Source organism: Polyodon spathula, chromosome 14 (genome assembly GCF_017654505.1).
Source record: "Polyodon spathula isolate WHYD16114869_AA chromosome 14, ASM1765450v1, whole genome shotgun sequence".
Classification (NCBI taxonomy): domain Eukaryota; kingdom Metazoa; phylum Chordata; class Actinopteri; order Acipenseriformes; family Polyodontidae; genus Polyodon; species Polyodon spathula.
The window spans coordinates 23,949,420-23,971,145 of NC_054547.1; the positions used below are offsets into that span (position 1 = coordinate 23,949,420).

General features: G+C 39.5%; 1 protein-coding gene across 1 annotated transcript in view; it reads right to left on the minus strand.

The window, feature by feature from the left end:
* Window positions 1–274: 274 nt before the first annotated feature.
* LOC121326570 (phosphatidylinositol 3,4,5-trisphosphate 5-phosphatase 1-like) overlaps window positions 275–21,726 on the minus strand; it is a 31,335-nt gene continuing 9,883 nt past the window's right edge. The window contains 15 exon segments of the mRNA XM_041269909.1: window positions 275–495; window positions 3,329–3,475; window positions 4,561–4,570; window positions 5,071–5,149; window positions 5,659–5,782; window positions 6,077–6,180; window positions 8,518–8,579; window positions 10,371–10,457; window positions 14,599–14,686; window positions 15,439–15,531; window positions 16,731–16,953; window positions 17,511–17,589; window positions 17,591–17,614; window positions 18,737–18,843; window positions 19,299–19,422. Coding sequence (XP_041125843.1) covers window positions 275–495; window positions 3,329–3,475; window positions 4,561–4,570; window positions 5,071–5,149; window positions 5,659–5,782; window positions 6,077–6,180; window positions 8,518–8,579; window positions 10,371–10,457; window positions 14,599–14,686; window positions 15,439–15,531; window positions 16,731–16,953; window positions 17,511–17,589; window positions 17,591–17,614; window positions 18,737–18,843; window positions 19,299–19,422 — 1,572 coding nt within the window.

Below are 21,726 nucleotides of genomic sequence, written 5' to 3' on the forward strand. Positions count from 1 at the left end.
AGTGCCTGTGTTATATATCTTACTGTACCTAACTGTGAAGCTGAACTTTGTTTACATTCTGACTTCCTAACATTATCTAAACACTATTAATTTAATGGTGTGAGTTACATTGTTGTTCCAGACAAAGAACATACAGTACATCTCTTCTACACAAGGACAAACGTACCGCACTTTATCAATTCCTTAACCTTCGGTGACCTTACAACAGGACCCTAAGTTCAGAAAGGATGCAGACTGTTCACGCACACCTCGGAGAGATACACACAGGAAACACTTACAGGTGCTCTCCAGGTTTGCCTGTTTGACCGTGGCTCAGCAGCGTCTGACCAGTCTTCTTGGGAGACAGCGGGGATTGGGGGGGTGGGTCGCTGTTCCCTCCTATGCCTGGGGGGCTCTGTTTGGGTGGCTGGTCGTAGTTCCAGGAACAGGGGGGCAGCAGATCCGGAGAACCACCTGCTTTCAGACCAACCCCCATGTAATTGGGGTTGCTGATGTCTGTCAGAGACAAGTGAGGTAACCTGTGGGAAAGGGGTATAGCTTCATCAAACCCACACAATTCAAATCTGTTACTGATTATGGGCATTTTCAAGCGCGATGCAAATAGACATTTAAATTGAACTGCAGGAAGCAAACATTGAGAATGCAACATTTTAAATAACGTTAAGAATTCAAGTTAAAAAACAGACTTGCATTAAAAGAGTCCTAACTATGTTACCTAAGGGAATTTAAGGTAAGTTAGTCAAAGCTTGATGCTAATTGGCGTTTGAGAAAGCAGACATCAGAGGTCAGAATTAAGGTCACCTGTCTGAGGTGCTTGCTTACAGTAATATTACAAATACAGTAAGAAGTCTAAACCTCAACAGATTTCTGAGATATGTCAGGAGATTCAACAAATGTTGTTGATACTGCTGAGAAAAACACCCAATTTTACAAAAACTGGTACCAAACAACTAAACAATATACATACAATTTATCTTACACACTCGTGTAAGTTGTTTCTTTTTTAACATTTTTTTTTTATATAAATTTAGTCGTTGCCAATTAGTTTTTGTTTGTTATTTTCTCCCAATTTGAAATGCCCAATTATAATTTAGACTCAGCTCACCTCTACCACCCCTGCGCTGACTCAGGAGCAGCGAAGATGAACATACGCTGTCCATCAAAGCGTGTGCTGTCTGCTGACCGCTTCTTTACACAATGTGGAGTCACCATGCAGCTACCCAGGAGGTACAGCGTCGGAGGACAATGCAACCCCACAAGCGCCCGGCCAGACTACAGGGGTCACTGGTCAGCCTCCGATGAGCCGAGGACACCCTGCCGGACTTAAACCCTGTTTTTCATGTCTACTTATTTCCTTCGTGTGACTTTACAAAGTTGGCCAAACATATAGCATTGAAGTATCAGCAAGTATCTGGAATAAATATTCTTCTCAAAAACAGCTTAAAAGTAAAAAAGTAAATCTCCTTTATCCATAATGTGTGCGTTTTTCATATAGGAAAATCTAAAACCTATAGAAAATTATAGCAGTATATATTAGATAAGGTTTACTGGGGTAAGTTTGTTAGCACCATATACTATAACCTTCTCATGCATGAATTTATAAAAGTAAAACAAGATGTTTTTATTGGTTAAATGTAATAATAAGAGTCAAAGATACCACCCACATTTTAATAGAATTTGTTTATTTTGCATAGTTTATGCATGACGGCGAATAATTTTGCCTTTGACTGTATATAACCCATCATTCCTCTACTCAGCCAGGATTGGGTTCAGCTGCAGTTTATCTCTCTGCTCTTACCGTATAGTTTCTCCCTCTGCCTCGTGCCCTTACTGTACAGTTTCTCTCTCTGTCTCGGTGCCCTTACTGTACAGTTTCTCTCTCTGTCTCGCTGCCCTTACTGTACAGTTTCTCTCTCTGCTCTTACTGTACAGTTTCTCTCTCTGCTGCTCTTACTGTACAGTTTCTCTCTCTGCCTCACTGCTCTTACTGTACAGTTTCTCTCTCTGCCTCGCTGCTCTTACTGTACAGTTTCTCTCTCTGCCTCACTGCTCTTACTGTACAGTTTCTCTCTCTGCCTCGCTGCTCTTACTGTACAGTTTCTCTCTCTGTCTCGGTGCTACTGTACAGTTTCTCTCTCTCTCGCTGCTCTTACTGTACAGTTTCTCTCTCTGCCTCACTGCTCTTACTGTACAGTTTCTCTCTCTGCTCTTACTGTACAGTTTCTCTCTCTGCCTCACTGCTCTTACTGTACAGTTTCTCTCTCTGCTCTTACTGTACAGTTTCTCTCTCTGTCTCGCTGCTCTTACTGTACAGTTTCTCTCTCTGCCTCACTGCTCTTACTGTACAGTTTCTCTCTCTCTGCTGCTCTTACTGTACAGTTTCTCTCTCTGCCTCGCTGCTCTTACTGTACAGTTTCTCTCTCTGCTCTTACTGTACAGTTTCTCTCTCTGCCTCACTGCTCTTACTGTACAGTTTCTCTCTCTGCTCTTACTGTACAGTTTCTCTCTCTGCCTCACTGCTCTTACTGTACAGTTTCTCTCTCTGCTCTTACTGTACAGTTTCTCTCTCTGCCTCGCTGCTCTTACTGTACAGTTTCTCTCTCTGCCTCGCTGCTCTTACTGTACAGTTTCTCTCTCTGCCTCACTGCTCTTACTGTACAGTTTCTCTCTCTGCTGCTGCTCTTACCGTACAGTTTCTCTCTCTGCCTCGCTGCCCTTACTGTACAGTTTCTCTCTCTGCCTCGCTGCTCTTACTGTACAGTTTCTCTCTCTGCCTCGCTGCTCTTACTGTACAGTTTCTCTCTCTGCCTCGCTGCTCTTACTGTACAGTTTCTCTCTCTGCCTCGCTGCTCTTACTGTACAGTTTCTCTCTCTGCCTCGCTGCTCTTACTGTACAGTTTCTCTCTCTGCCTCGCTGCTCTTACTGTACAGTTTCTCTCTCTGCCTCGCTGCTCTTACTGTACAGTTTCTCTCTCTGCCTCGCTGCTCTTACTTTACAGTTTCTCTCTCTGCCTCGCTGCTCTTACTGTACAGTTTCTCTCTCTGCCTCGCTGCTCTTACTGTACAGTTTCTCTCTCTCTGCTGCTCTTACTGTACAGTTTCTCTCTCTGCCTCGCTGCTCTTACTGTACAGTTTCTCTCTCTGCCTCGCTGCCCTTACTGTACAGTTTCTCTCTCTGCCTCGCTGCTCTTACTGTACAGTTTCTCTCTCTGCTTTCTGCTCTTACTGTACAGTTTCTCTTTCTGCCTTGCTGCTCTTACTGTACAATTTCTCTCTCTGCCTCGCTGCTCTTGCTGTAAGGTTTCTTCTCCTTCCCTGCTGCTCTTACCGTAGAGCTTCTCTCTCTGCTTACCCTCCGAGGTGCGCAGCTGGATGGTCCCGTTGAAGTCCCCCGTGTGTTCCCCATGGTGGGTCAGGGGGGTGGAGAAATCAGTGGTGCAGAATTCAGCACACCTGAGAGCCACACAGCCTTTGCCTGTAGAGGGCAGTAGAGGGAAGAGTCAGCTCATCCTGAAAGCTGAATGTCTTACGGGATGGTGGTTGACCACTAGGGGTGTGCAGTTGTAATTTCTGTCCATTTTGTACAGAAATGTACAGTTCAGTTGCAGAGGAGGCCGAAACTATATAACCCTTGTGGTCATTTCTGACACCACCACGCTTCAGAAATGTAGCTTCTAGGAGATTTTTTCAGCTGAATGTGGTAATTAATGATACAGCAGAAACAGCAATACAGAACTGTAAAATACCAGCTCCCAAAGCCCTAATAATCTTTTGATGAGCTGAGAAGATTAATTTACCAAAGTCTGCTTTAGGTACTTCACACCAGCAGTAACAGAAATAATGGTGCTATATACAGTGTGATATGTACCATTGCAGTGGTGGAAGAACTTTAAAATCTGTTGGCTATTTTTGAATATGGGATGATTACATATTCAGCAATACCAGGATATTTAGTAAGCATGGAGAGTGGGGTGCTGTGGCAAAGTGCCCACCCCTGTGTGTATTTTGTGTTGTAGGTTGTGTGTTAATGTTGGTGTATAGTCATTGGTACACAGGATATAAATGGCTCTGTGTAACACAAGTGTTCAAAATGTATATTTGTATTTAGGCACGAGGATTGCACATCACTTCACGTGCAAGTAAAAAGTAATATGTGAGCACGGGAATTGCACTTTATTAATTCATGTGCAGTTGTACCGTGACTCCAGTTGAATGATTGATTAGCAATCGAGTCTCGGTACAGCTGCATAAAAGCAGCATGTTTTTACCTACTCGGGGTTGTGTGTTCGGTGAGTGGAGAACGGGATTGGAGATGGAGGTAATAATAATTGTAATAATAATAATAATAATAGTAATAGTTCAAATAGAAGCTCACCATGTTTGTTTAGTGTTAGTCCGTTTTGTTTCATCTCTTTGTTTTGGCTACCAGTGCCGTGTCCTGTGTTTTGTTTGTCTTGTAACCTTTTATTTTCTGTGCACTATTAAATGCTGAACGAGACCATTCGCTCAGCTCCACCAAACTCCACCTCTCTTTGTTTATTTCCTGGTCCAAGGCTGTACATTGTATGCACTAGTTTGAACAAAAGTGTAAGGCAGCTATCATTTATGGATGTTTTTTTTTACTTCTACAATTCAACTTTTAAATCGCGGACCTAAAAAATGGAAAGTAACAGCGCTTGATTTTTTATTTCAACTTTTTAATATTTTGAAATTAAAATATATATAATTGTTGAAATCATATATATTGAAATATATATATATATATATATATATATATATATATATATATATATATATATATATGTGTGTATATATATATATATATATATATATAGATATATATAGATAATATATATTAGAATATCATTATATATTACAGCTGGAGTATGGTGAAGAATGTGTTGAGTGAAAAAAACTGCAATGATTTTGTTGGATTCTTTTTTCATAATGAAAGCAATGAGTTACTTCACTCTGCACTTGTAATGCATGCATTCTAGATGCAGGGATAATGCTAATTCATGCCTATCTTTCACATCTAGATACAGGTAGCTAGTCTAGTCAGGTGATTACCTCTGAGGGCGCTCCAAATCGCACCTTCAGTGACCCCTCCTGATGTTCCTTGTTCTTCCCCTCGGTACTCTTTACAAATCTGAAAGACAAATTCAACAGTCACGTTGCTAAGGAGATGCTGTGCTTGATCTCTGTAATGCTCTGAATTCAGCTGTTAAATATAGGGTTAAACATACTGAAAACAAGGCAATTGTTGGAAGTCATGTTTATATGATACAGCAAAGTACAATGAAGTAATTATTGAAGTTCGCATCTTGGCAGTGCAAAGCTGCCAGTCTTTGCTGTGGATACACACAGGTAGTAAACATTGGCTCTGGTGCTCCCGTGGAATAGGGAGGGATTGATTCACTTCATCATGCTACAGCGGACCCTACTGACCAGGCGCTTGGTGAGTTCAAACGACACCTGCAGGGCTGGCCTTTGTCCTCCAGCTGACATCCGCTCTCAAGTTCCTGGGTGTAAAAGACGCTCGGCGGACGACCATTGACCTTCATTTCTTCTGAACAGTTGTGGGTAATTGTTGTGCTCAGGGTGAAAAATTGGATGTGTCAAATCTGGGACAAAATCATGGCTAAAAATCATGGCAACATAGTCTTACTCTCCAAACAGCTAGAGTGGAACTCAGTGAAGAATTTGGTCTTGGACTTAGTCTTAAGAATTGCCACACAGTTCATAAACTTGATCCCACCTGGACCGTCTGTGTTGTCGGGATCTGAAAGACAGAATCGGACAGTGAAACACGAAACTGTACTGTTTACTGACACAGCTACTGGCTGTTATTCCATTCTGCTACTGCTGGTTTTGTTCTTACTGTTGAACACATTTGGAGGACCTGCTATTTGTTAAGTTTCCCCTGTAGATGGGGATCTGGTCAGTTTCATGCCACAGATAATTAATTTGGCAGAAGTAAATTAACAATACACCAAACAATCAAGCCATCACAGAATATGTCAATAACAAATAAGCAAATGAATAAATATCACATTTGTAAAAAAATAACGCTGACCATTTTTGGAGACAAACTGTGATGTAACTCCAACCTCAAATGTAGCAAAGACTGGGCAGTGATCGCTGGTCATGATGTCAGAGGTACATCCAGCAGAAAAAATACATTAATAAACCAGAGAACAGCTTTCGTCTTTTTACATTTCGCTTACTATGTGATGGTGTTTTAAATCAGTGATTTTGCACCGTTGCTCATTATTTGGATAGATGTTGTGCTTGTCTGGAGGACCCCTAAGTGCTGGGACCAGTGTTGGGCAGTTAGACATTAACACATTACTGAAATCTGATTAACATTTTCAGTAACTTGTACAGCTAACGCATAATATGGAAACCACAAAGCGCTTCAATAGTGCAATTCAAACCTTACACTCAGACTTAGGACTCGGGACTCAGACTCAAGTCGCATTTCTCGTGAGTCGCACTTGGACTCAAGTCACGCCTGCAAAAGACTCAGACTCAACCCTGTGTGACTCGGATTCGAACATTCGGGCTCCGTGACTCAGTGACATTAACTACGAGTCCTTTTTTATTTTCATTTACAGAAGTAGTATTATAGGCAATCTGTGCACCTACCCAAACATACTCAAAAAACATTATCCAATCACTGGTTCGCCCTGTTGCCTTTGCTCCCAATCATAGTAAGAATAAGAAATTGGAAGTGAGGTAGGTTGCAGCCTACACACCCCCCCACTAAAATCCATCTGGCTGTAAAACACACCCCCTCACAAAACCTAGCTGCAGCTATTGCATTGTGCATTAAGTTATGTAAGGTATAAATGATGTCAGCATGGTAAACAAGTAAGTACTTATTTCTCTTTACTACTTTAAACAGTATTCTAAGTTTTTTAAGCACTGTAGAAATACATTTCTAAAACTGCATTCTTGAAAAATACGTAATTTAATTTTGAGTTTACTGAAAACAAAAACAAATGAAAAATAATAAAATGTTGCTGTGTGATTACATTTTCTGTGCTTTGCTTCTAATCTCCACTCGTTACCAGCGCACGCCATCACTGTTTCTAAGGAATGTCAATTAATTCATCTGGCAAATTCAGTCGAAAATTGCCTACCGTCAAAAGGCAGATATATCAGACTGTTTGGTACTGGATTGATAGGACAGGTCTCATACCAAAAAAAGAATGACAGAATATCTTAATACCACTTAATTTACCAAAATGAAAATGATTTATTATGGATGCAGGAACAACACATTAACAATATGCTGTGCAGCGTCAATCTAGAAATCTGGCTGCGTGAACTTCATGTTTTTGTTCCAACCTACACAAAATAAAATACAAAATACAAAGGGTGGTCGGTTATCAGTGTTCGCTTGCTCACTGAACCCCCAGTTCCTTTTTAATGAATTATGCTTCCCTTCTTCTGGATGATGTGCGTTTCAATCCCCCTCTCACATGACACTGGCACATCAACAATGTAGAGGTCTTCACGGTTCCAAATTAATCAAACCGACCCGACCCGATGTAAAAATCCAGAGCATAAACCGGCAGACACAGGGTGCAAGGCAGGACTACACCCTGGATGGGACCCCAGTCCATCGCAGGACACCACACACACACACACACAAACAAAGAGTGCAGTTTAGAAGGATCAATCCAATCAACCTGAACAGCATATCTTTGGACTATGGGAGGAAACCGGAGTACCTGGAGAAAACCCATGCAGACACAGGGAGAACATGCAAACTCCACACAGACAGACCCCTAGGCTGGAATCGATCTAATAATAATAATAATAATAATAATAATAATAATCTTTATATAGCACCTTTCATACTAGACCACCATCACAAAGCACTTTCCACGATACAAGACTAGGGTGTGTGAACTATGCATCAGCTGCAGAGTCACTTACAAGAACGTCTGACCTGAAAGACTGAACACAAGGAGGTTAAGTGACTTGTTCAGGGTCACACGAGTCAGTGGATGAGCTGGGATTTGAACCGGGTATCACCTGGTTGTAATACATGTAACATTTCGCAATATACAAATTATTGCTGTTTTCATATATTTTAGTTTAGAAAAATATAAGGCAATATATACTTTAGATATAGAAAACGATATTGATAAATATGTTGTTAAATATATTCAGGTGTATAGTATAGATACACTTACAATATACTGCAAAATATATTGTTAAACATATATATTGTAATAGATCCTCCAACTCTCAAGGTTCGTTGCCCCTTTAATTCAGGACCCAGGGCACAGAAATTGATTTTTTTAGCGCTTACACTCACTTTTAATAAACACAAACAGAAATAAACAAAACAAACGCCTAGCTCTTTCTTGAGCACTAACTACAACACACAGGAACCTAACTAACATAGGACAGCTAAGCTGTTTACCTGTAACACACATTGACAAAACAGTACACACAAAAAGGCTTTCTCACACTACCTTTTTTTTTTTTTTTTTTTTTTTTTGCAGCATGGGATAGGACTTCCACAGCACCCGGTCACACCAAGAAGGAAGGTTGTACTTCATCTGCAGGGAAACAATTAAAACAATTTGTTTTTGTGTTTGCCATGTTCCTCACTATCCAGGGTATCTCTAGCACACATTGGAATGCACGTGGTACAATGCATTACACATCTGTTCAATTTCATGATTTCCCTCTCCGCCGTGCCTACAGATTTGTCATATTTATTTTTTGGTCATATACATGATATTTCTATCTGTATAAAATGGCAAGTGTGCTGTACTGCTTTCTTACCACAGTCCCAGTACCTTGGTCTGTCTTTGAGATCCAGTTTTCTTTATTTTTAAGAAGTGTTTCAAACCGTTCCTTTTCACTCACTGACTTCTACTCTCCATAAATAGTTATACATGACAGTTGCACTGCGGTGTTCATTTCAGTCCCAGCTTTTAAATGATTGGGGTAAATCAATGAGGGAAGAAGAGGGGCTGCCATCTCTAGAACAGCAGCAAGCCTTTAATAACATAAACTGAAAGTAAATATTTCCTAGTTCCTCTTGTAGCATGCTGCACATGAAAACAATATCCACAAAGCTACCCTCTCACAGCTGTGATCACCTATTTATAAAGAAAACCAAAATCAAAAGCAAGTTCTGTATAATAATTAAGCTGTATAACATGTAAACGATTGAAAAGTGGTGTTTGTATGTGCTTAGTGTTATACAGGCACGTTATGGATTGTGACCTCTGTGAAGTTCAAAGCTCCTTAACTGTTGGTTCTTTTACCAGTGCTTACGATGATTGTGTTCAGGGTTGGCTCAATTCCTATTTTTCAATTTCAGTTCCATTTCCTGTTCCTTTTCAAAATCAACTCCCAATTTCATTTCCAAATCTATTTCCCTTTTAATCAATTCCAACACATTGTTTACAATTGCAGTCAGCAGTATTCTGTTAAAATGAGCTTCTCACAGTGGCAACATATTACTTCAATTGATGTCATTGTTAGCCAGTTGTCTTCAAACGAAAACAGTTGAACAATCACAACAATTATTATGCCTCTAATCAGGGGTCTCCAACCCTGGTCCTGGAGAGCCCCTACCTAACAGGTTTTATTGGTGTCTACATCATCAGTGGATAAAGATCTGGAAGACCTGTTAATCTTGACTAATTAAGCCAATAATTGGTTCAATTAAGTAACTCAGAGATTGGTTGAAACAAAAACCAGCAGCCACAGTAGCTCTCCAGGACCAGGGTTGGAGACCCCTCCTCTAAAATATAAAATCCAATTCCAATTTCTTCAAAGGGAATTGATTTTAAAAAGGAATTGGAATTGAAAAACATGAATTAACCCCAACCCTGCTTTTGTACTTGTATTTTATTAATGACCTGTATGGCATGGTCTTGCTCCTGGCAATAGGTCAGAGCTTCTCATTCCATGTCCCTAGTCATGCACTCCAGTCTCAAGATCTTGGTTTATTGGTGGAGCATTAGAGAACGCATGAGAATGCATGCTTTTCAATCTAGGCACTTAAATTCTGATATTCCAAAAACGTATTTGGTCTCAAATTCTGTTCAATCCCTTAGAATAAACTTGATTTATTTGATAGGTTTTGCCTTTTGTTTAGGGCTGTGTATGTTAATGTTATTGTGTTGGATTATTCTGATTTGGCCTTTGCAGTTGTTTGGGCCTGTGCTTTAAAACAGTAGTTTTGTGCTTTTTATGTATATCGCTTTGAGGTGTCTCGAGTCAAAAAGGGCTTTAAAAGCTGCTGTTGTTGTTGTTTCTGCTGCTTGGGGAGTGCGTGGAGCTGGTAAGAGCCCAGCTTCTTCATTTATTCATTTACAATGTTAGGGACTCACCCCAGTGGCCTTGGCTTTGGTATAGACATATCTTTCATGAGTGTGTCGCTCATAGCGATAGGTGGGAGCAAATGTGATGTCTTCTTCCTTTAAATGAGACCAGAAATAAGAGAAAATCAGTTTTACACAGAATATATACATCATATTGCTTTTGTGGATGAGGAAAACAAGTTTCAGAAACAGATGTCTACAATTATTTATTTCAGCATTTTTTTTTGAAAACCCCCCAAAATGTAAATTCATAAGTATTCATAACCTTTGATGCTATGATAGTATTGTCTATAAGGTGCAAGCAAGATCAATATCATAATGCAGAACCTAATTCTAGAGCTGTCTAGAAAATGTTGGATTGTAGGGGAACATTCTTAATAAGTATAAAAGGCTTAGCAATAGGATGATTGCTGTCATTGCCAATATGTCAATATGGTAAAGAGATATCTGAAGACCTTAGGCAGAAAATAACTTATTGTCATAAAGCTGGAGAAGGATACAAGAAGATTTCCAAACATTTGAGTATCCCAATTTCAACTATTGTTTCTATTATCAAGAAGTACAAAACTCATGGTTCTGTCACAACGCTTCCTCGGTCTGGAAGAAAGGTTCTTTCACCAAGTAGAAAAATTCTGAAGAAGGTTAATAACCAACCAAGATTGACTTCCAAAAGATATTCAAAGTGAATTGTCTGCAAGTGGGACTGGGGTTTCTATTTCAACCACAGGTCATTATGGTCAAATATTGCATGGTGAAGGTCTCAATGGTCGCAGGTCAAGGACAAAGCCACTCTTAAGAAAACGTTACACAAGGACAATCACTCAAAGTTTGCAAAACGGCATTCGAATGTGGATATGAGTTCTGGTCAAAGGTTTTGTGGAGTGATGAAACAAAAACCAAGCTATTGGGCCACACTGATTGTCGATATATTTGGAGAAAGTCTGCTGAAGCGTACAAATAAATGAACACCATACTAACTGACAAGCATGGACATGGTAATATCCTTCTATGGGCCTGTTTATCCTCTAATGGCACAGGAAATTTAGTTCCAATACATGGTAAAATGGATTCCACAGCATACCAAAAGATATTGGCAAATCATTTGAAACCCTCCACTACAAAATATATTCTAAAGTGCAACTGGATGTTCCAACAAGACAACAATCCAAAGCATGCAACAAAAGCTACTTCAGAATGGTTAAAGAAGAATAAAATCAAGGTTCTGGAATGGCCTAGTCCTGCTCTAAAGTCCTTGGAATTTGAATGAACTGGGACAATTTTGCATTGAAGAATGGTCAAATGGTCAAAATCACTAAAGAATCCAAAAGCTCATTGACAAATATCCTAATCATTTAAAAGAGGTTATTATTGTTAAAGGTGCCTGTCACAAAGACGGCCGGAGTAGGGGGCGTTAGACCAGAAACAGGAACCAGGAAATAAACAGAGAGGTGGAGTTTTGTGCTCAGCATTTAATGAATTAACAGAACAGTAAATTAAAAGGTTGTAACAAACAAAAACACAGGACACGGCACTGGTAGCCAAAATAACAGACAAACAAAACAGACAAACACTAAACAACACGGTGAGCTGATATTTTACTTTATGTTATTATTTTATTATTATTACCTCAGTCTCCACAGCCATTCTCCACTCACCGAACACACAACAACCGCGAGTGAGTGAAAACATGTTGCTTTTATACAGCTGTACCGAGACTCGATTGCTAATCAGTCATTCAATTGGAGTCGCGGTACAACTGCACGTGAATTAATAAAGTGCAATTTCCCGTGTGCACATATTATTACTTTTAACTTGCACGTGAAGTGCTGTGCAATCCTTTTGCCTAAATACAAATATACATTTTAAACACAAGTGTTACACAGACCCGTTTATATCCCATGTACCAATGACTATACACCAACATTAACACACAACATACAACACAAAATACACACAGGGGCGGGCACTTTGCCACAATCTGACAGAAAATTAAACTGCAGGGGATGTGCTAAATCCATTTCAAAATAAAACTGGAAAAAAACTGAAGCCTATGTTAAAGGGTTGTGCCGAAGTGACTGAGTGGGAGCAGGTGCAGGAGTGATGCACTGCATGAAAGAAGCAGAGAGAGATAATAGTTTCCGGTTTGGAAATGTTTTTATTTGGAAATTTTAAACACGTGTGTACAGCACGGGGTCTATAACAAGAACAGCCAATCCCAAATAATAAACGATATCCGTTCCATAATAACACAAACACGGTCACCAGTCCTGGGTGCGGGCTGTAGTGCTCGTGGTGGGTGATACAAGTTTATATTTGTGACAATGGTGAAGTGTTGTTCGGGCTTAGTGCTGGCCCTTGGATCTGCGTTGGTTGTCTAGTAATGTACAAGACAAGGAGAGACAATTACAAACAAACAATCACAAACACAACACTCACAATTTTAGTTTATGTTTACTTTCACTGTCCTTCTCGGTTCTACTTACATTAAATCAAAGCGAAGGAACAGATTACGATTCTCCGTTCCTTTTTATGCTGTCACACATGACCACTTGGTAAACAAGTGCAACCACCTCTCCAATCTACGGCTGCCACATCGTTTCCCTTCCAGGTCAACGTGTTATTGCAATGGAAGTCAAGTTTTTCGGCTCAGAAGAGATGCTCCAGAATAGTGATTTTGGAAATTGACAGTGTGACATGCAAATGTTTGGACACATATGGATTATTATACAATGACCAAATACATTTGGAACAGCAAGGTGGGATAGTTTGTTTTATTTTTCATGTAGTCCTGATGTACCCTTTAAATCCTGCAGCACAGCTTGACAATGACATTTCCTGATTTACTAAATAAAAGGCAACAATTCAAATAAATAAGGAACACCATATGAAGTTGAAAAAAGATAATATATAGAAGGGTGCTCAAGCTTTTGTTCACTAACAGTAGCTCCACAATAGTCCACGAAAATAAAAACATCTTAAAAACATCCCTGTACATTGATGTATACTCAAATATGTTACAGTCTACTGCATGCAAAATTGCCAATAATGTTTCCTTGTTTATTTGTTTATATTGGGTGGGTTTTGACTCGCTTCATTAAAGAAAATGACCTTTTCTCCAGAGCAAAGAAATAACCAATGTTCTGGCATACAAGTAAGTAGAGGTGTTAAATATGGTAGATTTCTGCACTCTATAGAATTCTGTACCCTTGATGATTCCACACTGACACAGCTTGATGTTCCTGAACAGTACTTACATGTAGTAAAATGAAAATGTGTTTTAAAAAAACTAAACAATTATAAGGTTATTTTAATCAAAGGTTTTGTGTATTGAACAATGCAGGAGGCTGAACGTACTGTATAGCTAGAAAATTTGCTATTTTATCTTGCCACAGAATTAGTTTTGTCTTGTTTACAATATGTGTTGCAAGCTGCAGCAGAACTCAATAGCAGTGCTTGAGAACACAGTGGGGCTCCGGCACAGAAATACTGCATGTGCACGTCCAGCGATCATTGAAAAACTACATCTGCACAGTCATGGAATCATGTGGGGATACAGAATTCTATGGAGTACAGAAATCTGTGTAACACCTGGCATTTTGATTTTGAGATACATGCCTTGGCTCGAATGTCAGTGTGATAGAGAAAGAATCGATGCTGTAAATCTCCCTCCCGATCGGAAAGGGCGCTGGGTAAGATTGGTAGTGCACTTCCCCATAGATGGGTCGACTCGACGGTGGGCAGAAACCAGAAGTTGTCCGTCTTGAGGAAGTGCGTAACTGCAGGTACTCTAAACAGCTCCATTGCGATCAGATACGGGTCAGGCAGCGATTGGATTAACAATGGCAATGGGCTGATTGCAGGGAGGAGTTTGATGGTACACACGGGATGCAGTTGCATGAGTACAACCCCTTGTGCTAAAACGTAACATACGGCCGGAGCTTTTGCTTGTGTTTTTGTTTTTGTTACGACCACGACCTCACTGTTTGAAGAGCACAATTTTACACACGGGGACGTGGATAACATCGTTGGTAGAGGGGCGACCCTTTTTGTTATTATTTCATAAACACAGACATTTTGGGAGTACAATACTTGTTTGGACATTCATTCTGTTACCACACCACAAGTTTGGTCCCTAGGCATATGCCTTGTTTGCCTTTGCATTCATTCGGCCCTTTTTTTTTTTTTTTTTTTTTTTTTAAAGACTGACTGCGTCCCTTGTATTTATTATTTACCTGACCTTCTTCTCACTGCCAGAGGTCAGGTGACTGTTAACAAATGCAAACGAGGTCCCATTGAACATGAATGACACACCCACTGCCCCTTTGGTACCCAGCTTTGTATTTTGGTTGTCATATTATCGAAATGTTTAGCTTGGTACCCTGCTGGTCAGCTGAAACCTTGCAATGTACTTCTTATTGCTTGTTTTGGTATAATGCATGATGGGGTGTATGACAATTTGGTAATGTGCATCAGATTAGCATTACAACATTCAGGAGATTGCCGTAACAGGAGTGTCGTCAGAACTGTGTTTGGTAACACTCTTCCTCTTCTGGCACCATTCAGCTAGTGCAGTGAATATTAACACAGGGATAACTCCTTCATTTCTGGACTGCCTAGGATATAGTGATGAACTATCTCAATTTGAATCAAAGTTGTTAATGAAAAGTTGGTCCAAAAATGACCACAAAATGATATGTGATTGAGACCTGCTATAGTGTGTGCTGTGTTTTCTGATGACTCGCTCCAACACAGTCACAGGTTGTTAACTAGTCACAGTAGCAAGTTACTTGTAATCATTACAGTAAAGTACAAAAAATGTCATATTGATAAGTAATCAGATTACTTTTCAGGACCAAAAGTAATGGAGATTATTTTTAGTTACTTCGGTTTGAAATCATGAAGCATTTGCACATGGCAGAAGCCCCCATGTGCAAGTAAATTTTCATAAGAATCAGAATTTTTTTCTGTTATTAAAATCAAAGTAAAACTCTAGTTTCATGCTGTTTGTATTATTATTATTATTATTATTATTATTATTATTATTATTACCAAACAGCACATTGTAGTGGATCCTGACTTACCGAGTGCATTGGCGATGCCCGTCTTCACACTGCTCTGGCACACATGGCTGATCCGGTATGACATCATCAAAAAGACGTCAAGCACGTCTCTAGTCATTTTTTCTCCGGAGAAAGCCAAGAAAACGTTTCAATGGCGATAGCTGCTTCCGCATCCAGCGCTCAAAGAATATCACAGACATTTGCAGAGCTTTTTGAGATATCAGTAATAAAATAATGACTTGGATCGTATTATTGAGGAGTTTGGTCAGGAGAGGATTTATCAGTATGCACGACTATAAAGAGGTATGTGAAAAATACAGCGAACAAGGGGTGGGGCTTAGCTGGAGATGCAATACTAATGCCCTTTTGCTATGCAGGGCCTTTTAAACCTGTTTTAGTCTGAAAAAAAATGTAAACAGCGTATGAGAAAATAAATTGGACCTGACATGCCTGACAAGTACTGCATAAATGGACTGCTAAGGGTTAAAGAGCGAGTACCTATGACAATTTTATCGTTTGTTTTAACCTCCTTTACAATTTTATAATATTTACAACCGTTCTGAGTTGTTCTGTTGCTCGTATATTGAGTTGTCCAAGTTGCTGGACCTTCTGTTTTCTGCTGACTTCCTCATTCTGATTATGGCTACCAGTAGCGTCCCTTTAGTTTGACCTCTCCCTGAGCTAATTTTGTTTTTTTTTAATCAGCGCTTCTGCAATTTGTACCGCAGGTTTATATTTAAAAGCGTGCATCATTTTACATTATCATAACACTATGTCTATGCAAGCATATTTACTGTACAATCCAAATCTGAATGGTTTGAGTCTTTAGAGCGACATCATTGAGGGGGTCACAGGATGCTACAGTCAGCCCTGGAAACTCATTACCCCGAATGGGAGAGAAAAGTGGGAATTTCACAGATGGCTGGGATCAAAACAGTTCAAAGTGCTTTCCTGGGTCATTCAACTATTTACTCATAACAGCAGCTACCAAGAACTAGGGGTGCCATAATACGTATCACAATATACAGGTCACAAGACAATATGTATCAATATGTATCACATAATATTAAACAAACTAGATAGGGAGAGTATGTATTTATACAAAACACGCTTATTCTTCTTTCAAGAACCATTTGGTGAACTACAATAAGCTATCTTGTGCTTTTGATTTTGTATCACGATACAAACAATACATATTACAATATGTTATGTTAGGCCAGCATCACGATTCATCGATGCACAGTGAAAAGTTACACACCTACAAAGAACAAAGTTTAAAAAGTTAAAGGGAAGTACTAATAAAAATGGCATTTGGAGCTCTCTGAGGTGCAGGTCTCTCACTGGTTTGAAGGCGATGTTGGTGATATTCATTAGAGTGTTTTTTAAAATCCACTCCTTCTCTCCCTGCTGGTCCTCCTGTGTTCCAATCACGTAGATGTCGTGTGGGATGTAGTCGGCAGTGTCTTCGCGGGTCTTCCCTTGTCCCTTCGACAGGAACCATGAATTAATTTGAGAAGGAGGGTTGGCGTTTCCTGCTGAGGAGCACAAGTCAAATCAGACCAGTTTGCTGGATTGCCTGGTACTCCTAATTAATTAATAAATAGCAATCATACAAAATCTATACGTACAGGTGATCTTTCGTGTCATACTGAGTTGGTGCAGATCTAAATGTGGGATAACACTGTAACTGTACAAGAGTATATCCACATCTACTCTTACTGGGCTTTGAAAACTAAGGATTGGACTGGAGGATAAAGATTGAGCATTAACCTTGCATATAACACACCTGTGTGACAATGACATCCTTGAATTACTTAACTTGAGAGATAGACAGCATTTTACTGCGTGTGACTACTGACAATAATATTTTCCTCAGTTCACTCAATAGCTCTTTGAAGTAATAAAATACCCTAAAACAAATTTGTCTGATTAGAAATGACCTTGTTCTCTGTCTTTAAAAGATAGCTAACAAGGTCCCTCTGGATTCTAGTTCAAAGGGTCTCTTGTGTATAACATGGGAGCAATAGCCTCTGTGTATTTGAAACCCTGCTTTCCTTAGTGGCAGTGCGAGCAGGTTAGAGATGCTCACCCAACTTCCAGGTGCCTATGAAGATGGTGATCATGTCAGGCACCGATTTGTCTGAATGCTTGTTCTTCATCTGCTGAAAAGAGTTGGCAGAACCCTTCCCGCTTCTGAAATACCAGACATGTGCCTCACAATGTAACATACAGTACAGTGATTTAAGCAATTACAAGTGCAACCCTTCCACAGCAAACAACAGTAAGCCATTCTAACAAGTTGTCGTCTGATTAGCTTAAAAAAATTACTAAGACGACCTTGGATCAATTGAGTACACCTCACCTCCGTAAGACAAGCCACAAACAACATATCCAGCTTTTATATAGGCTTTTAAAAGGTTCCCCTATTTAAACTGATTGTATCGAACAAAATGTGCAGTTCTGAAAGAAGCACATGCTATAGCAAACATGTATTTTCATTCATTTTAAAAAATATCTGGTACTACTAAGGTTAAAGGAAGTTTCTATGTTCTCTGAAATACGTTGCACTTCACAGGCCATTTCACCCCAGCAGTGTCTTCTGAGTCATAACATGTTACTGGCTGAAAGCATAGCAATCAATGTTTATGACAGGAAAGAAGCCACTGAAGAGGTGGGCGGTGCACCCTCCAGGTGAAATAACTAAGCAAGTGCAGCTCTATCTGAAAGCGCTGATATGAACACATGTTTATTTAACCATGTGTAGTGCCAGATACCATATTTTAAAATAAAAACCTTGTTTACAGTAACTCCAACTGTAAATGAATGGAAGTGCACGACTGGAAACGTTAATGGAATTATTAGCTACAATCTATTTAAGTGCATATTTCTGCTGGGAAGATCTGATTTTGGTAATTACTTTGTATTTACATAGTAGTTGGTAAATACATGGGTACTTACACATAATTCCAGTGCTATTATGCATAGTTACAATGTACTTAATGTGTTAATCTTTTTGTGCAACATATGTAAGTACACAATTATATTGGAAAAGGGCTAGGGTTACGGTTAGGCTTAGGGATATATGGTGAAAAAAGTCCACATGATTAAGTTCATTGTAACTATGCATAATAAAATTATAAATATGGGTAAGTACATATGTATTTACTAAGTTACTACTATGTAAATACACAGTAGTTAGAGACACTTAATGTAAAGTGTTACCTTCTTTAATATCCACAGCGGCTATAGATATTAACCACATTGTTAATTGTGCTTATTTAATTTTAGCAGTTGAATTAGAGTATGAGAATTCACCTTGGAATCTGCAAAGATATATTCCTTTTTCTGTGTTTTCTCCTTTTCTGTTTCCACTGTAATCATCAGCTTATTGGGGACCTTCTGGGACTTAATCAGCTGCAAGACTGAGCATACCAGCAAAACAGAGTAAGAAAGACTTCAACAAACTGATCCAAGATATTTTTTATCTCCTAAGGTACCAATGATGATGAGTTCTCGACATGCATACGTTGTTTAAAAAAAAGTTTGAAAAGTGTGTAACAAAGAAATAAATGTGTTATCTTTTACAATACACTGTGTGGCTGGCTACATTCTAGTTCCCTTTGACTGTTAATTAAGTGCATTAGTATTTTAGTGTAAAACCTGTAAGTTTTACTAGAAAAGGAAATAAAATTCATATTTGTTCCTTATACAACACACACAATATGTTTGAATAACAAAAGAAAACAATTTTAAATTGTAAAGGCGTCATTTCATAATCATTTTACGTCATTTTATAAAGTCAAACCACACAGTGCCTTGCAGCTTGAATTTCTTTCAGGGCAGCAATTGAAGAGACGTAGTATTTACTACTACATACTTTTATTGTGCGTGTAGAATTTGTCCTCCGGCCCATCTTTGGATTTTTTGACAATGACTTTCCCAGCCTCCACGTCAACCTTCAGCTGTAATTTTCCTGCAAGCCCCAGCGAATCCACTTTTACCTGCAAAAACAGAACAGAGGGTTCTATTTCATAGGCCTGCTACTAGAGCAGCTCTGCTGAGTCACCACTAGGAGGCTCCACTGGGAGGGATGTACAAAAGTTGCAACCACCTCTCTCAGACCCACAGTGCCCCCTGCTGGTGGACCTTCTAAAACACTACAGGGCATAATAATCACCTATTTAAAATAATAATAATAATAATAATAATAATAATAATAATAATAATAATAATAATAATAATAATTAATTAAAGCAGAATTTTTTTTTTTTTTTTTTTTACAAAACTATACTGAACAAAAATATAAACGCAACATGTAAAGTGTTGGTCCCATGTTTCATGAGCTGAAATAAGATCCCAGAAATTTTCCATATGCACAAAAAGCTTATTTATCTCAAATTTTGCGCACAAATTTGTTTACATCCCTGTTAGTGAGCATTTCTCCTTTACGAAGATAAGCCATCCACCTGACAGGTGTGGCATATCAAGAAGCTGATTAAACAGCATGATCATTACACAGGTGCACCTTGCGCTGGGGACAATAAAAAGCCACTCTAAAATATGTAGTTTTGTCCACCAGAGCTGTTGCCAGAGAATTGAATGTTCATTTCTCTACCATAAGCCGCCTCCAACATCGTTTTAGAGAATTTGGCAATACATTCAACTAGCCTCACAACCGCAGACCACTGTAACCACGCCAGCCCAGGACCTCCACATCCGGCTTCTTCACCTGCGAGATCGTCTGAGACCAGCCACTCAGACAGCTGATGAAACTGTGGGTTTGCACAACCAAAGAATTTCTGCACAAACTGTCAGAAACAGTCTCAGGGAAGCTCATCTGCATGCTCGTCGTCCTCACCAGGGTCTTGACCTGACTGCAGTTTGGCATCGTAACCGAATTCAGTGGGCAAATGCTCACCTTTGATGGCCACTGGCACGCTGGAGAAGTGTGCTCTTCACGGATGAATCCCGGTTTCAACTGTACTGGGCAGATGGCAGACAGCATGTACGGTGTCGTGTGGGCGAGCAGTTTGCTGATGTCAGTGTTGTGAACAGAGTGCCCCATGGCAGCGGTGGGGTTATGGTATGCGCAGGCATAAGCTACGGACAACGAACACAATTGCATTTTATCGATGGCAATTTGAAAGCACAGAGATACTGTGACGAGATCCTGAGGCCCATTGTCGTGCCATTCATCCGCCACCATCACCTCATGTTTCAGCACGATAATGCACGGCCCCATGTCGCAAGGATCTGTACACAATTCCTGGAAGCTGAAAATGTCCCAGTTCTTCCATGGCCTGCATACTCACCAGACATGTCACCCACTGAGCATGTTTGGGATGCTCTGGATCAACGTGCACTACAGCGTGTTCCAGTTCCCACCAATATCCAGCAACTTCGCACAGCCATTGAAGAGGAGTGTGACAACATTCCACAGGCCACAATTAACAGCCTGATCAACTCTATGCGAAGATGTGTTGCGCTGCATGAGGCAAATGGTGGTCACACCAGATACTGACTGGTTTTCTGATCCACGCCCCTACATTTTTTTTTAAAGGTATCTGTGACCAATAGATGCATATCTGTATGCCCAGTCATGTGAAATCCATAGATTAGGGCCTAATGAATTTATTTAAATTGACTGATTTCCTTATATGAACTGTAACTCAGTAAAATCTTTGAAATGGGTGCATGTTGCGTTTATATTTTTGTTCAGTGTAGAACTAAATTAGAACTAAGTTATATAATTTTCTAAAGATTCAAAAGTGGTTTGTTTCTCATTTTATAATACTTATAATACTAATAATATAGATGTCCCCTGCTGGGATGACATTGGAATGACCAAACTGCCAAATACAATACACTTGATTCTATCCCTTTGGTTCACAATTTTTGTAATTTAATTTAATGTTTAGAACAATTTTTTTGAACTCTGGGGTACAAAAACATACCAAAAAAAAAACATGTGCATGATCTAGAACAGTGGTTTTCAACCGTTTCATCTCAAGTACCAGTGTTTCCAACAGGGACCACCAGATGCACCACTAATTATGTGCAATCTTAAACCCCATTACAACCACGTTTGTTGTGTCTGTACTCTCTTGTTTGTTGTCTCATTCTGTTGAATAGTTAATCTATGCAGCCAATGACTGCAATGAACTCAGCATGTTTATATTTTTAATATTTTGCAAGTGTTGTGTATGGAGTTGGTGACCTCACCTTTAATTGTGTACAGTTGTAATATGGAGACAGCATGCTGCAGCTCCTATGCTCAGTGTCAGTGAAATCTTGGTCCGAGAGCA